This window comes from Sciurus carolinensis, chromosome 3 (assembly GCF_902686445.1).
Source record: "Sciurus carolinensis chromosome 3, mSciCar1.2, whole genome shotgun sequence".
In the NCBI taxonomy this organism is placed as follows: Eukaryota; Metazoa; Chordata; class Mammalia; order Rodentia; family Sciuridae; genus Sciurus; species Sciurus carolinensis.
In genome coordinates, this window is record NC_062215.1 from 7,271,968 (window position 1) to 7,289,016 (window position 17,049).

At 59.5% G+C, this 17,049-nt stretch overlaps 1 protein-coding gene across 5 annotated transcripts in view; it reads left to right on the forward strand.

The window, feature by feature from the left end:
- Sdk2 (sidekick cell adhesion molecule 2) overlaps positions 1 to 17,049 on the forward strand; it is a 244,285-nt gene that overhangs the window by 150,684 nt on the left and 76,552 nt on the right. For 3 of the 5 annotated variants that reach the window (XM_047546114.1, XM_047546116.1, XM_047546118.1), the window contains exons 5-10: positions 4,395 to 4,528; positions 11,482 to 11,593; positions 13,107 to 13,297; positions 13,405 to 13,488; positions 15,003 to 15,197; positions 15,822 to 15,962. In XM_047546114.1, the coding sequence (XP_047402070.1) occupies positions 4,395 to 4,528; positions 11,482 to 11,593; positions 13,107 to 13,297; positions 13,405 to 13,488; positions 15,003 to 15,197; positions 15,822 to 15,962 (857 nt within the window). The remainder of the gene's footprint in view (positions 1 to 4,394; positions 4,529 to 11,481; positions 11,594 to 13,106; positions 13,298 to 13,404; positions 13,489 to 15,002; positions 15,198 to 15,821; positions 15,963 to 17,049) is intronic. The other 2 variants (XM_047546115.1, XM_047546117.1) reach the window with 1 other exon arrangement.

A 17,049-nucleotide genomic window follows, 5' to 3' on the forward strand; every position in this document is an offset into this window, starting at 1 on the left:
CCTGGGGTTGCTGGCCACTCACTAACCTCGAAGGACCTCGTGTGGATGACAGGTGGCCGCTCTGCTCCAGGTGTCATCCTCCTGCCCGCTGGCCCCAGCACGTTGTCCTGGTAGTGATAGAGGAGCAGGAGAGGAGGCAGAAACATAGGTCTTTAAGTCTCCACTAACATCCCGAAACAAGGACACGGCAGAACTCAGAGGCCACATGTGGCCATAAGTCGCTGAGAGAACTGTAGAGTCACAGGGCTCAGAGCAAGGTGGAGAATGGAGCAGCAGCCTGGGTCCCGGGTAGACTGACAGCGAGGATCAGAGCCCACGCCTCAGAACTAAGTTGCAGTGAAGCCAGCAGAACATTCTCCCTGAGCAAGGCGGCTGGGTGTAGGCTGTAGATGGGGGACTCTAGGGCACAGGCGCAGGACAGAGAGAGGTATCCGGTGCCATGCTCGCTCCCTCGCTGAGGTTATCTCACATGCCCAGACGCACCAAGATGTCCTACAAGCAATCAATTGGTTGTGTCTGTCCGGAACACAGAGTGGAAGAGGATTCTGAGGCCCCACCCAGGCTCGTGGGAAAGAGCATCGTGGTCGATTAGCCATGTCTGCCCTGGCTGCGGAGGGGGCATGTTGCTTTATCTACCCCACTCCCATCCTCCCTTTCCTAACACCTTCCGGCATTCCAGGCCTCTCATTCCCAGCACCCTCTGGCACCAGGACAGAGTCTCTCTGGTCTGCATGCGCACACACACATACACACTCATACACACACACATACACACTCACACGCACCCCGCCCCGCCCAGTCTGACCAGATGCATGCTAGAACGCTGGGGTGGTTCTATCTTGGCAGTTGCCACACGTTAACAGTCATCACTGAACAGAAAGGGCCCCTGGAAGCCGTTCCCTGGTGTCTGTGGTGCAGAGCTCCGTGTCTGGTGAGCACTGTCAGTCAGAGGGACAGGCAGGGCATGGAGGAGCTGCTGTCCAGACAGGCTGCCCTCACGGTCCTCCGGGGCAGGACGGGGATTAGCACCCCCGCACCAGGCCCAGAGCTCCGTTGACGACAGGACAAGACTCCCAACAGAGATGCCTGCTGGGGGCTTTGGGCACCTCCTTGGGGGGTTTGCTTTATTCGTAATTAAATTACGGATTGGACCCCTTGCAGCTAAGAGGAAGGGGCTGGCTGAGGAGGAACAGCAGGCAGGATGTGGGGGCCCCTGGAGGAGTGGGAGAGGCCCAGGGAATGCTAAGAGGGGCGCGACTGAAAAGGATGACCCAGCCCTGCCTGAAAGGGAGAGTCCAGTGCCCCCAAGACCCGCCCCCAGGGGCCCGGCAGACAGGACACCCTCCTGGTACCACAGCAGCGGGCACACAGGGACTGAGCACACGCCATGCCGTGACGTCTGCCTGCGGTCCTCCTGCAGAGGAGCCCAGGGACCCTCCTTGCCCGCTGCTGGGTTAGGCAGCAAGTCAGAAGGCCTGTCTGCCTCCTGTCCCACTCTGTGTTCAGAACGGAACCCAGGCCCTGCAGGTGGGCCCCAGCCCGGGTGCCAGTGAAGGTGAGGCCAGCTGCAGTAACAGAGGCCCCTGTCATGGTGACCTGACACCCACCAGCAGGAAGTCCCGCCCCAGTGAGGGACAGGAAGGGTCCTCCTCCACAGTGGCCAGAGCCCAGGCTGCTGGGGGCTCTCCATCCTCAACACAGGCCCTCAACCAACCGCCGTGCTGTCACAGCGGGAGAGGCTGGCCCCAGGGAGCAGGGGGCTCTCGGGTCCACACCTAGGGCACGCTCGCCCCTCCCTGCCTCCCTCCAGCAGAGCCACCCTGCCCCACCTGGGCGGGAAGCTGTACAGGGGCCCCTGGCTTCCGGCAGCTGTGGTGCTGTTTAGAAGGGAAGCCCGGCACTGAGGTGGACGGCCGGCCCCCTCTGCCCACTCGCCACGCTCCACCTGGGCAGGCTCTCTCAGTGTGCCCGCCTGCTCTCTGTTGCCAGGGTCGCCGCAGGCTGGTGAGTTATGAAGGGAAGAGGTTTATTTGGGCTCAGGATTCTGGAGGCAAGAGAGGGGGGCACATCTGGTGGGAGACCTTGCCAGCAGGGACTGAGGTGGTTCAGGGAGGGACACAGCAAGAGACAGGGAGTACACCTGTGTGAGCGCCTCTGGTCTCCCTCCCCCTCCTCAGAAAGCCACCAGGACTCAATCCTGTCTCCTCCCCGGCACCCCAAAGGCCCCAGCTCTGAACGCCATACTTGGATTAAGTTTCCGTCTTCTTAAGATCTCACAGTGAGGGTGGAACTTCACCCCATGAGTCTTGGGGGACACCATACAGGGCCAGTTGCCCTCTCTCGAGGGACTTGAGGTACTGCCAGCAGCCTCCTGGGCCTCCACCACCAGCTGTCAGGAGCACCCCCGTGGTGGTGCCAACCAAGCCTTGTCCAGACGGTCTCAGAGTCACCCCAGGTTGAGAACCACTGACCTAGAAAGATCAACCACAATGCACAAAATCCAATTAAAGGAGAGGGCGGGGGCAGGGGGCTACCTGGTGAGAGAGAAGAAATGGGAGGTGAGGCCTCCTTCTCTGGAAGCCAGGGGCTCAGGAACCAGAGAGCAGGCCCACTGGGGACTTCCTTAGGTCTCCCTTAGTGACCAGGGCTGTGGGTGTGCTGGGGAAGCTGGGCCCTGTAAAATGGTCCTGGGGTCTTGAAGCTGGACTGTGCCAGGTGAGGGTCCGGGTGGGCGGCAGGCAGTGCTCTGCTGGGCTGTCTTGGGCCACCTGGGGAATACACAGAAGCAGAGACGGGACTCAGCATCCCCGGGCTCGGGCTGGAAAGCACCCTAGCGAGGATTTGCTTCCAGCTCTGTAGGGAAGGGGACGAGGCCCGTGGGGGCGAGCACGCACCTCGGAGCTGGGGTGCACAGCCCGGGCTCCCTTCCCCCAACCTCAGCCACCCCACACCTGCTCCAAGGACAAGGGTCCCTGTGGGAGATTTGCAGGTGGGAGACGGCCACCTTCCCCATCCTGTGTCATCACCTTTAAAATACATTGGACTGGCTCTGTTCCCACCTGTCACCCCATTAGCTGGAGCTAAATCTCCGGAATTAAAAAAGAAAAGGGACATTGTTAAGGTCCCTAGGCCCCAGGGACAGGAGGGCTCACCTCCCCATTGCCCGGAGTTCCTGGACTGGTGTGAGTCTCAGCAAGCGAAGCCCCAACACCAGGAGCAGGGACCCCACACGCCGCGGCTGGGAGAGAGCGGGGCCGGAGACGCAGTCGTGGGGATGTTTATTTGAGAGCCTGTTTAAAACTCTGTAACATTCACCTAATGGGAAAATTTGAAAAGAATTCAACTGGATTTGTCCTTGTTAAACTAACATTAAGGATGTTTAACAGCTGTCTCGGGCACATCACATTACAATCCGGAGATAGACTTGGCAAACTAATGGGTTTGTTTGTCATCGGGAGAGAGGGCGAAGGGAGCTGGGCAGAGCCGGCCTGGGCGACACTGCCCGCACCACTGCAGGTGCACAGGAGAGGCCCTGGCTGCCTCCCTGCCTGGAGACCCGGCCTGCTGAGGAGGGTCTGCGTAATGGGAGCCCAGCAGAGGCACCCACCAGCGGGCGACGGCCCATCTCCATACCCGCAGCCCAAGAGTGTTCGCAAGCTGTGGGGAGGGAAACTGATCCCTGAGGAGGGGGCTAGGGGGAATGGGACCCCAGAAGTCTATGTTCAGGTGAACTGTCACCTTGAGTCAACCTAGGCAAATTTAGAATCAGGGTTAAGGAGTCTAGGCTCCTCAGGAGGCTGAGGTAGGAGGATTGTTCGAGGCCAGCCTCAGCAACTTAAGAGAGACATTGTCTCTAAATAAAAAAATAGAAGGGCTGGGAATGTGGCTTACTGGTGGAAGACCCCTGGGTTCAATTCCTACTACCAAAAAAAAGGGGGGATTAGGGTTAAGGCACTGATCCTGGAACCCTCTAATTATTAGTGCTGCTCATTACACAGCGGTCACTCAGTCATTCTGCAAACATCACTAAGGTGTCCAGGGCTTGTGCTGCTGCAGAGCGACCTCCCAAAGCCATCAAGGACAAAATCCCACTGGCACTTGTGGAAAAGGCCCCCAGCCCCACCTTGGGGTCCGGTAGGGAAAGCCTCATGCGGCCAGTCTTGAACTCCAGGCCTGACCTTGGGATCCTCTGCAAATGCACGGTGTCTGGGGTCTGGGCAGCAGGTGGCTGGGGAGGTGGGCTGCAGGGGGAGGCAGGGAGGCCATCCTCCCTCCTCTTCCCAGCTGGGGAAGGGACAGTACGGTGAGGCCAGCCACTTCAGGTCCCCACTCCCACTCCCTGGAGACTCAAGAGCCCTCGGGCCCCTGTCAAAGCAATCCTTCCCTCTTCCCAGAGCCATCACGCTGGAGAACACCCTTGTCATCCTGTCGACGGTGGCTCCTGACGCGGGCCACTACTACGTGCAGGCTGTTAATGACAAGAACGGCGATAACAAGACGAGCCAGCCCATCACTCTCGCCGTGGAGAGTAAGTGAGCACCGGGCCTGGGACCGGCTCTGAGCGGGTCATTAAATCTTGGGAACGGTGCTCCAGAGGGTCATTGGGAAGATGGAACGGCAGCGGGGCGTCTGGGGACGGCGGAGAGGGACCCTCCCGGGGTGGAAGCGTGGAAGCGTGCATGGGGGCGGGGTGAGTACCAGAGAGACGGCGGCAGCTCAGTTCTGGAAGCCTGAGACCCTGCATCCGGAGGGGGAGGCCTAGTGTGGCGTTAGCGGGTCCCCCGAGGCCGGGGAGGTGGGGACAGGGTGAGAGAGGGTGAGCACGCGTGGCTTACACCACCCAGGCTCAGGTGCTGCCAGAGGGAGCACCCGGAGGGCGGAAGCTCGTTTGGAAAGAAATGTACCAGCTGCCTCTGCTCAGCTGGCAGGAGAGCGGCTCCCGCTCAGAGCCAGGCCCCCCGCCCCCGCAGGCTCCCCCAGGCTTCCGCCAATACAGGCACCAGGAGGCACTTGAAGGGGGACTCCTCGGTGCCCTTTGGCAAAGAGATACGTGTCCAGCGGAGACCGCAGCCAGGTGCCTGGCCTGGTTCTCCCCTGCCACACTGTGCCCTCCCTCCAGGCTCCATCCCAGGGTGGAGAAGCAGGGGCCGGTGGCTAGGGTGGCAGCCCAGGCTGGGAATCACCAAGCCCAAGTCCGTGGGGCGAAACCCGTGCTTCTGGTGCTTCCGGAAGCAGCCAAGCGCCGCGGGGGGAGCCAGCTGTCTCTCACATCTGTACGGCTCCTGCTCCCAAAGCCAGCATCATTTATCACCCGTGTCCCGCCGGCACAGGCCCGCCACCAGCAAGATGAAGGTGCGGGCCACAGGGCCCTGCCTGCTCCCAACCCCTGCCAGTGCTCAGGCATCCCAGGACATCCCCGCCCCTGCCCTCCATCTTCAGGGCTTTGCAGGCTCCAGCAGAACCTCTTCCCCTGTTCCAGTAAGGTCCTTCCTCCAACCCCGGGTTCCACTATGCCAAGAAAGACGTCTGGATGCAGGGAGGGGAGTTCCAGTGGATGCTGGGCCACCAGGATCATGGTGTGACCTCTGACACGGACCTGAGCCAAGGTCTCAGTCGAGTCCCACAGCCTGGGCCTGCCAGGCACGAGCCAGCTTCCTGTTTCTATAGGAGAAAGGAATCCGGTCACCGAGGGAGACGTTTCCCTTCTATTTTCTGGTGGCCCTACTATCTGGAGTCTCATGGAACCTGACAGTCTGGCAAAGGCAAGGTCAAAGATACAGAGTGGCTTGTGGTCTGAGTCAAAGCCAGGCATCTTCCTCAATGACTCAGTTTACCCTGAGACCCAAGGTTGGGAGCCTTCCTTGAGGGAGTTAAACGGTTGCTCTCTGGGCCGAATGTGGGGGTCCTCCGCTCTGCTCCATCTCGAGCCCCCGCAACCCTCCTGCTGGCCCAGGGGAGGCAGGCAGAGCCCCTCCCACCCCCAGCTGCTGCCTCCCCACCCCGTGCGCTGCTCCGCTCCTGCTCCAGCCTGGTGATTTGTGCAGGATTGAGAGCAGAGTCGGCTGATTTTTAGCTAATTTCCCCTCCCACAAGTGATTGCACTTCAAAACCCCTCACGCTGACACAAATCCCCAGCCTGCCCGCCTGCCAGCCAGTCTGTGAGGAGGAGCTGCCTGTTCGCCCACCACCAGCTCGGCTCCCCTCTGCTCTCCTGTGCAGCCCTCCCCCCTCCCCTGACCTTCCCCTTCCATCCCTCTCTGCTCAGGTTCCCAAGGTGAACCCCACAGCAGACCTGTGGGGAGCCCATGCTCCTCAGAAATGGAGAAGGAAAGAGCAAGCCTGGTGATCCGGGTGTTGTCCCCTGCCTGGGGCAACCCAGGGACTTCACTCAGACTGTCACAGCTCCTAAAACTCCCCACCTGGGCAGCGGCCCCACACCTGGGGATCAGAGCTGCATAGACGTATAGTGTGAGTCACAGGCATGAGTTTAAATTTTCTGGGAGCCCCATCTTTTTTTGCAAAGTAAAAAAAAAAAAAAGAGGCAGAATTAATTTTATTAATCTATTTTATTTAACCCAGCGTTTCCAGAATATCTTTTAAACATACCTCCTATAGAAAACATAGCATAGATTCCGCTTTCTTTTCTTGCACACGAAATCTTTGAAATCCATGTGCATTTGACACTTACAGGGCACCTCAACGCCTCTCATTTCCGACGCTAAATTTTCGTCTGAAATACGTGATCTGTATTTAGATTTCGTAAAATGCACAGCTGAAAAGATAGAGGCTCACACCCAAGTTGTTCTATACATACTTAAGTGTTCTAATAACTGAATTGGGATCCTTTTTTTTTAATTAAATGTAAATTAGTTAAAATTAAATCACAGTAAATCAAAGGTGCACCAGCCGCCCTTCAGGTGCTCTGGAGGCACAAGTGGCTCCCTGCTCTGGGGGGGGGGGGGGGCGGGTTCGAAGGCCTGGGTGCTGACAGCCGGGCCCCGGGCAGGAGGCCCTGCTGAGTTCCTGAGCCTGGGCTCCTCTTCAGCAAAGCCACGCTTGTGGCCATAATGGAAATCCTCTCGGGGCAGCAGGATCCAAACCTGGCCCCTGTGTGGGGAGCCCTCTGCTTCCTCCTGTCCTGGGTGCAGGACGGGCCACCTGTGTCAGGAGCTCACGTGGCCTTGCCCCCTTGCTTGGGCTTGCTGTGGCTTCACAGCTTGGGGCCCCATTCACCCCAATAACCCACGCAGGCCGGAGCAGTCTTCACCCAGGGCCAGCCTGTGCCCACTCTCGTGCCGGTCAGGACACCTGCCAGGTCCAGCTCATGGCCAGGGACCCCCACCACCACCATAGGCGTGTGATGGGTATCGAGAGAGGCCCCCAGGCTGAAGGCTCTGGGCTCCTAGCCATCTGGCCTTGCTGGCTCCAGGGGCTGTCCCTGCTCTGCCTCTGTGCAGACCACAAGGTTAACGAGGCACGCCCCGTGCTTGGTCCTGAGTCAGCCCTGGGAGACCTGGTGACAGAGGGCTCACCAGCAGAACACCCGACAGCCGGAGTGTCCCCCCACCCCCCTGGCCATCTCTGGGAGTCACCCCAGCGCCCTGCTGTCCCCACCGCCTCTCAGCCTTGTCCTCAGCTCCCAGCTGCCACTCACTGCCCCGCCCTCTGGTCACTGGGTTCTGTTGCCCCTTCCCTGGTGCCTTTCCCCTGAGCTTCCAGGACCTGCTGCCCAAGCTTTGGGCCTCTGCTGGTTCCTCCTCGGCCGACACGTCTCCGCCTCCCCTGACACGAGCAAGCCCACCGTCCAGTGTGTGGCCTCTTGTTCCTCCTGCCTCCCCTGCCCCTGGCTCTTGGATCTCTCCAGTGTTCCCCAGCACACCTGCAAGGATGGCTGCCAGTCCCCCTCCAGTGGGCCTCCACCCCAGGATCTCTGAGCATCTCCATCCCGCCACCACCTCAGATGGCGTGACCAAATCCAAAGTGACCCGTCTCCCCTGGAACCCAGTTCCTCCTGGGCTCTGCAAAAGGGGCCCCATCATCAGGCATCCAATGCCTACACCGACCTTGGCCCTTCTGTTTCCTGCACCCAGGCCAAGGCCACCCTGGTTGACTGTTCTCCCCTCCATGACCACTGCTCGCACCAGGGTCAGCATCCAGCCCAGAGACAGGCAGTCAAAGCTGCCTTCGCTCCCCGAGCAGGAGTGGAAGCGCGTGTCACCACGTGCTTGCTCCGACCCCTTGGGTGCACTGTGTTAAGGAGGATTCTGAGGATGCATCGGGGCTCAGCTAAGAAGAGTTAGCACCAGTTAGCACTTTCTCCTGGACAGCAAGGAGAGCAGCCTGGGAAGGGGCAGCAAACAGGGCCGGACCTGAGCTCTGCTCCGTGGGCACCTCCCCTCTGGGCCCCGCTGCCCTGCAGGCCACCCGCACGCCGCCTTTCTGCAACACCCTCCTCCTTGCCCTCTGAGCCCCACTCACGTCCCAGCATCTACTGTGAAGCCACCACCAACTGCAGCCCCAGAGGCGTGAGGCTTTGCTTTGCTTCCTGGAGGCGGAAGGCGCCTGTCCTCTCCCTCAGTCAGGAGGCCCCGCGATTCTGTGGCACCCACTTCAGTAGCCTTGGGGTCCATCGCTTGGTCCGGGGTAGTAGGGAGAGCACTCTCCAGCAGCGGCAGGCAAATGCCCAGGAGCAGAGACCATCATTAAGTGAGTGCCTACTGTGTGCGGGCACCAGGCACTCATTGCCCACAGGCTGGAACACGCCCCTGCTCTCCTGAGCCCATCGCCAGTGTCTTTAGGCCCTTAGATGTGTGAGCACCGCCCACACCTCCCAGGCTGTCCCCAGAGGACTGACCCTCGGTGGGGCATCTCTGGTTCCTGGCCTGCACCAGGCGCCCACCCAGGAAGGGTTTGTGGAGGGGTGGTGCTGAATGTACACAGCCCTAGAGATGGCAGGTCTACACACTTCGCCACTGAGAGACAGACAAGTGGACGGAAGTAGCCCACCACCGTCCTGCCCCAGGACACGGGCAGGACGAGGCTTTGACCCAGGCTTCCAAAACCCCAGCGCCCCCATCCGGTGCCACTGTGGCTCCTCTCCAGCCCTACAGGCTGCTGCCTGGGCACCTGGCCCAGGGGCCCTTGCTGGGTCCCTCTCCCCGCTCCGTCCCTGCCTGTGGGCAGCCTCATTTCTCCGCCTCTGCCCGCGTGCACCTTCCTCTGGGCCGTCTGCGTATCCCCAGGCGTGTGTGCCACACGCTCCGGCTTGGGCTCTAACTGTCTGTCTCCTCCTCGTGCCCCATTAATCTGGGCTGTGGTACCTGTGCGCCCCAGCATGTAATAAACAACTTAGAGCACACTTTTATGGATTCAGCTATATCAGCAGCTTTCAATCCGATCGCGCTTTATGGCGCCTACATGAGACTTTTATATTGTTGCAATTATTCTGCTTTATATGCTCCCTTTCCTGGCCCCTTCATTTTACTTTATTTTCACATTTTATTCCCATTCTTCCTGAGCCTCTTCGAGCAAGGCCTAGAGTCCAGGTAAGAAAATTGCCAAGGCTGACCGGGGTGGCCCGGAGGGGCAGCTGGCCCCACAAAGGATGTCCTGCCACTGTCACCTGAGGTCGTGCAGTCACAGTGGCTGGACACTTACAGGGCCTCCTGGAAAGAGGCCAAATAGGAAGATTTGTTGCAAGAAAAAAATGCTGTGTTTCAGGGGCCCTGGAGCAGGAGTTCAGAGAGGTTGCAGTTCCTGCCAACACGGGGCCTGCACGGACCCTCAAAGAGGAGAACTGGCTAAAGAATCCAAAACACACCAGGCACGGGGGCGCACAGCTGTAAACCCAGCAATTCTGGAGGCTGAGGCAGGAGGATCACAAGTTCAAAGCCAGCCTCAACAAATTAGCAAGGCCCTAAGCAACTTAGTGAGACTGTGTCTCAAAATAAAAAATAAAAAGGGCTGGGGATGTGGCTCAGGGGTTAAGCACCTCTGCTTTCAATCCCCAGTACCCCAAAAAAGAATCCAAAACACAAGAACAGGAAACGCCACCCTCTCTGTTAGAACAGTTGGGTCTTTTTCTTCCCCCCGCCCCCCAATAAAGCCCGCTCAGTCATCTGCCTGGGAGTCCTACAGTGGCAGCTCCACTCCACTCCCTGTGGGTGTGAACGCATCTGAGCGCCTACTAGGTGACAGGGTGGACTTTCGTGCTGGAGGCAAGGTGACCAGGAGGGTCGCGGGTCAGCTCGGGCAGCCGGCAGATGCAGGTCGCATCTGAGCACCTACTAGGTGGCAGGGCGGACCTCGTGCTGAAGGTGAGGTGGCCAGCAGGCGGCAGGTCAGCTCGGGCAGCCATAACAAAGCTCCCGCTGGGCCCGACGCAGCAGCCAGCCTCACTCCCTGTCCTGGAGGCTGGAGGTCCCCGTCAAGGAGTGGCCTGTCGGGGTCTCAGAGGGCCCCCCTCCCAACTTGCAGACGGCCACCTTCTCACCAGCCAGAGCTCTGCTCTCTTCCTCCTCTTGCGGGGACACTAATCCCGTCATAGGCACCCACCCTCAGGACCTCAGCTGGACCTGCTCACCTCCAGGCGCCACCCCTCAGGGCTAGGCTTTCCTCACAGGAGCCTTCAGGGCCACAGCTCTGTCCCCAGCCAGGACCCTCCTGCCTCCAGGAGAAGTCAAGGCCCTGTGGTCACCATGACAAAGCACCACCAACCCCTGACTTTTTGTAATAGGAATCAATTCCCTGGGTTCCAGAGGCCAGAGAACTGAAATCAAGGTGCCATGGGCCAGACTCCTTCTGCAGGCCCTCAGAGGGTCCTTGGGCCTCCTCCAGTCAGGGCCCTACAGTCCTTGCTGGGCATTCCCACCTTCAGATCCTGCCTGTCTTTACCCGGTATCTGTGTCTGAAGGCTCCTCAGAGCACACCAGTGGCTATGGATCCAGAGCCCACCCTCATCCAGCATGGCCCCGTCCAAACTCACCACATCTGCAAGGACCCCATTTCCAAGTGGAGTCACATTCCCATCTGCCCAGTGGACATGAATGGGGGTCACTGTCCAGCTCCAGGTGGAGTTTGCATTCTGGGAAGGAGACAGTGAGGAAGGACACCAACAAGGGAAACTGAGTCAGGGAGCATTTTGAGAGCAGGAGGGAAGACCAGGGGGCAAGGGAGGTAGGCATGGCTGCTTCCCAGGGGACCAGGGAGGGCCCTGGGTGCCAGCAGGATCCTCAGGGGCTATCCCTGGACACCCACAGAGCTCATCACAGAGGATGAGAGAGGGGAGATGACAGTCCCTGGGGTCAGTGTCCAGTGGCCAGCCTGGCTGATCAGAGCCAGGTCACTGTGGGTCACCCCCCGCTGCAGGTCTGGCCACCTGCCTCACGTTGGGAGGTCAGAGGTCTCCCATGGCATCAGCCTGGCCAAGAGGGGTTGGAACTTTTGACCTCTGCACCCAACTCACCCCTGACCTCTCCCCAGATGTCGGGGGCCCCGCTGATCCCATCGCACCAACCATCATCGTCCCTCCCAAGAACACCAGCGTGGTGGCCGGCACCTCGGAGGTGACCATGGAGTGTGTGGCCAATGCCAGGTGGGTGGACCTTTTCTGCTCCTTGTCCCTCCTAACTGGGGCCCCTGCTCCTGAGGAGTGCAGTTGCAGTTTGGAAAGTTCTGGAAGCTCTCTCACGTGAGGACCAGGAGAGTAGAGGCGGGATGGCAGGTGGATGCTCCAGCTGCTGCCTGGGGGTGTCAGGTAGGAGCAGAGCCGGCTCCTTCTCTGGGTCCCAAGAGAAGCGAACAGAACCAGGAAGCAGAGCTCAGCAGGCTGCCTTGGGCCAGTGGGAGGTAGAGACTTCCACCACTTAGAGCAGCCCAGAGAGGCAGGGGGCTCTCCTTGCAAGCACAGGCAGGCAAATGGGAAGGGTATAAGGAAGATGAGTCATGGCGGTCAAGACCACGGGCTTTGTAGGAGGTAGACCTGGGGCAGGTGCCACGTGACCTGAACTTCCCTCACCTGGGAAGCATAAAATCAGGACAGGCTGCTAAGTGCTCCTACTTGACCTCCTTTCTCCTAGCAACTACCCTGCAGCCCAGAGAGGGCAAGCAACCTGCCAAAGGTCACCCCGCTGGCTGATAGCTGAACTGAAATGCAAATAGCTATCCCTGAAGCCCATGTTCACTGCTCTGCCTCTGGACTTTAGTCTCCTCATCTGCAAAGTGACTGCCACTCAGGGATGTGGTCTTGAGAAGGAGGTGGGATAGGGGTAGGAGAGGTGGAAATCCTCACCGTAAGGCATGCAGGTAGGGAGCTGACCCCAGACTGACCTGACACCTCCTAGTGCTGCGTAAACCGACACGATGGGTAGAGTTAAATGACAATCCTAAGGTCACCTACAGCTGGAGATTCCTGGAGGGCAGGTCCCTGTAGCAACGGTTCTGAAAATATGGTATACAGAACCTAAGCTTCTCAGAGGCGTCGGCAGGTGGCCAGGCTGCTCATTCAAGGCCCGGAGGAATCGTGCCCTGGAGGACCCGGCCAACTCCACAGGAGCCAGGCCTCCCAAACTACAGGACCAGAGGGCTCACAGGACCCTCCGAGCACCCCGGGCAGTGAGCACGGGCCTCTGGAAGAGCCATTCTTCGGCCGAGCAAGATGGCCAGGTGGACAGAGCTCCAGGGGCGGGGGTGTAGCGCAGTGATGTGGGAAGGGCCACCCGCTCTCCCTGGAGCTGGGACTGGGTCTCTGGGCTACTTTCCCATCACGGGCTCTGGGACTTACCTCCTGTCACTCCCACTCCCTCCACGGCCTCCCCCTGTACAAAGGCCCCCTGCCGGGCGATTGGGAGGAGCCAGCCAGGTGCCCAGCACGGCCACCCTGCGTCCTGCCCGAGCTCCTCAGCTCTCGAACCTCCTCATCCCCAGCGCCCCAGGGGCCGCCGCAGTCACCCCTGGTCTACAGATGAGGAGCCCGAGACCTAGGGCACCCAGGAGCTCGCCCTGGCCTGGGCAGGCGCGGAGGGAGTGGCATGCAGGGCGGCCACCGCGCTCCCCCGCCCCCTTCAGGACCCCTGAAGCCCCGTATGTGAACACCCCCGCTCCCGCAGGCCGCTGATCAAGCTGCATATCATCTGGAAGAAGGACGGGGTGCTGGTGTCGGGCGGCATCAGCGACTACAACCGCCGGCTCACCATCCCCAACCCCACGGTCAGCGACGCCGGCTACTACCAGTGCGAGGCCGTGCTGCGCAGCAGCAGCGTGCCCCCCGCGGCCCGGGGGGCCTACCTCTCCGTGCTGGGTGAGGCGTGGGGGCAGCTGGGCGGCGTGGCGCAGGCCTGCCGGCCGGGAAGGGTGGCCCACAGTGGCCTGGCTCTGATCCCACCTCCTCTGGTCCTCCCTCCGCAGAACCACCCCAGTTTGTCAAGGAGCCAGAGAGACACATCACCGCAGAGATGGAGAAGGTGGTGGACATCCCCTGTCGGGCCAAAGGTACCGCAGTGGTGCGGGGCAGGCGAGGACCCCAGACCCGCAGCCCCTCCCCTGCCTGGCCACCATTTCCAAATCCCACCTCCTTCTAGGGCCACAACAGGGAGTGAGTGTCCGTCTGACTGTGAGCAGCAGCCCCGGGTAACACACGGGCCAAATTACCGTAATCTCGGGCTGAAATCAACCCATGTTACCATAACTTGAGGGTTACAAATGAACCCAAATTACCGTAATTTCAGCACAGGTGACAGATCCAAATTGCCCATAATTTGAGAGTTGTAGACAATGCCAAATCATCGTAACTTCAGAACTAGCAGGCCTGGGCGCCTCTCGCTGCAGATGGGGTCTAGCTGCCCCGCCTGCCTCTGGGCCCTGTGCTCGGCATATGCACCACCCCTACCCCAGGCACACCCCCCCCCCCCTCACGGGTCTGGGAGGATTTCTACTCTCCCATCCCTGTTATCCCTCCTCCTAATTTAACTGAGCAGAAAGAGCCCACAGCCAAGGCAGCAGCCAGAGAATAAAGAGAAGAGTGTGCACAAGGGGCCATGGCCACAGGGCAGAGCATCCACTAGCAGGAAGGAGGCTCCCCGGAGGGGGTCTCAGGCTCCCCCTTAGGCTGAGAGCTGCTCTCCCAGGCAGAGAATATCTTTCGAGGGCTTTCCATAGGCCAGTATTGTTCTCGTGGCTAGGGAGTTTACAGAATGAACCCAGCAGCTAACTCCCGGGTTTTTCTAGAACTTACATTCTTACGGGGGAGGGGGGCGAAACCATAAACAAAGACACGGAGTTTCATCTCATCTAAAGTGCCCCGAGTTGTAAGATGCCCCATTATTTTATGTACCACTAAGAAAGGAAAAAGGCTGCCAATTAAATGATGATGTGCTGTCGATGACGAGACCCCTGCTGGTCTCCAAGACGTCGCACAGTTGAGCACATGGGCGTCTTGGAACAGATGAGGTGCGCCCCCTGGGTGGTCAGCGGGCTTGGGGGCACGGAGCCGTGGGGCGCTGCTCTGGGCAGGTCATTTGGGCGGAGAGCCAGAGGGAGGGAGGGTGGGCTGGGGAGGGCTCTGAGAAGAGTCTGCCAGGACCAGAGGCCAGGGAGCCCGTCACCTCTGGGGTCCTCTGCCTGCTTTCCACACGGGCTCTGTGCTCAGGTGGGTTTGAAAACCAAACCTCAACTTGGAATTTCTCAGAGACATTAAAGCCTCTGCTGAATATTGCAGTAAAAAAAAAAAAAAAATTGTTTAAAATTCATTTGTCCAATCCAGCATTTCCAGAGTAGACTGAGCCCAGGTAAACCAGTCTTTTCCTTTTCTTAAAATCCCTCCTGTATCCAAATGATTTGAGAACTGCCGCTCAGGTAACATCCTCCCCTTCTCTACAAACCAAGAGTGACGCTCTGGGAAGGTTCTGGAGACCAAGACACGGGGGCTCCCCTGCCCGCTTCCTCCCAGCAGCCCGCAGGTGGTGAGGGAGGCCCAGGAGGCGCTGACTCCGCCCTCCGGCCCACAGGTGTCCCGCCGCCCTCCATCACCTGGTACAAGGACGCCGCCGTGGTGGAGGTGGAGAAGCTGCCCCGGCTCCGGCAGCACGGCGACGGGGGCCTGCAGATCAGCGGCCTGGTGCCCGACGACACCGGCATGTTCCAGTGCTTTGCCCGCAACGCAGCTGGCGAGGTGCAGACCTCCACCTACCTGGCCGTCACCAGTGAGTGGGCCTCCCCCATCCTGCCCCTGCCCCCGCCCACCAGGGCCTGGAGAGAGCAGCGTTGGTCCTGGGATCCCAGAAGGCTCCTTGCCCGGCAGCCTGGGTGGTGGGGTCCAGTTACACCGGTGGCTTCTGCAGACAGAGAGCACTCGGGGGAAGTCTGCGTCCCTCAAGGTCCCCCGATGACCTGGAGCCCAGGGTGGCCACAATGGCTCTGGGAGAGAAGGCCCTGTGAGTCCAGGTCCCAGCTCCAGGGTTTCTGCTGACCCAAGTCCCCTGAGCCGGCGAGAGAACCTGCTCCGGCTTCCAAGGAGGAGAACCAGCGCTGAAACAGTCCTCAGCTGGTTTTCATTGAGCAAGCTGGAGCCTCAGCTTCATGCCAATGAAGCCCTTGTCCCGGGGGCGTGAGCTGCCCCTGGGTCCCCTGCAGAGGCCCAAGAGCCCAGGCGGATATGTCCCTCCATACGGCAGGTGGCCTGGGGCGTCCTCCCAGGCTCCTTTCCAACACTGGGACCTCATCAAAGCCTGGCCCTCTTCCCAGCAGAGGGCCCTGCCGCACAGAAGCAGCAGGGGGAGGGAAGGACATGCCCTATGCGTGTGGCTGAGGCCTTCCTGTGTCTACAGGTATCGCCCCCAACATCACCAGGGGCCCCCTGGACAGCACCGTGATTGACGGCATGTCGGTGGTGCTGGCCTGTGAGACCTCAGGGGCACCTCGGCCAGCCATCACGTGGCAGAAAGGTACATGGAAGAGACCGTCAGAAGGTGGGGCTGTGTGAAAATCTGGGGTAGTCCTCAACACCAGGTCTGGAGCCCCCAGCTGGGGTCCCCACGTGCAATCGTAAGGCCGTGCCCTGCACAGCGCAGGAGGGCATCTCTCACAGCGCAGTGACCACGCGGCTGCCTTGCTGGGCATCTCCACGCAAATGAGTAACTCACTCCAAGCCGCAGGCTCCCCTGTGTAGACCCGGGATGATGGTGTGCGGGGTGACATGATGATAGTGTGCGTGTGGGGGCCTGTGTTGAGCCTGCAGCAGCAACGGCTAGTAAATGACCACGTTTGATAATTCACACTGTCATGGTGGGCGTTGTGCTGTCCTTCCTCCCAGGTGCTCAGGGAGTCCCGATGGCTGGGCCAGCAGCACTCTGTCCACCCGCCCTGTGTCCCTCCCCATCTCTTCTAGGCACACACAGCTCAACCTTTCACTGTACAGGCATGCACGCACTCAGGCACACACACTCAGGTATATGCACACATGCACACACATGCACACTCGGGTACATGCATACATGCACACCCATGCACACATAGGCACTCACACTCAGGTACATGCACATGTGCACACACATATGTGCACACATTCACATACATGCACACAGTGAGATACATACTTGCACACACATGCACACTCTGGTACATGCACACGTGCACATACATGCACACTCAGGTACGTGTATACATGCACACCTATGCACACACAGGCACACACTCAGGTACATGCACATATGCACACACGTGCACACCCATGCACATACAGGCACACACTCAGGTACATGCACATATGCACACACACATATGCACACACATTCACGTACATGCACACACACTCAGGTACATGCATACATGCACACACATGCACACACAGGCACACACATTCAGGTACATACACACTCAGGTACATGCATACGTGCACACACACTTATGCACACACACTCATGTACATGCACACATACTCAGTTACATGCACATGTACACACACACTTATGCACATACTCACGAACTTGCACACATGCACACACATTCAGGAACATACACACTCAGGTACATGCATATGTGGACACACACATGCAG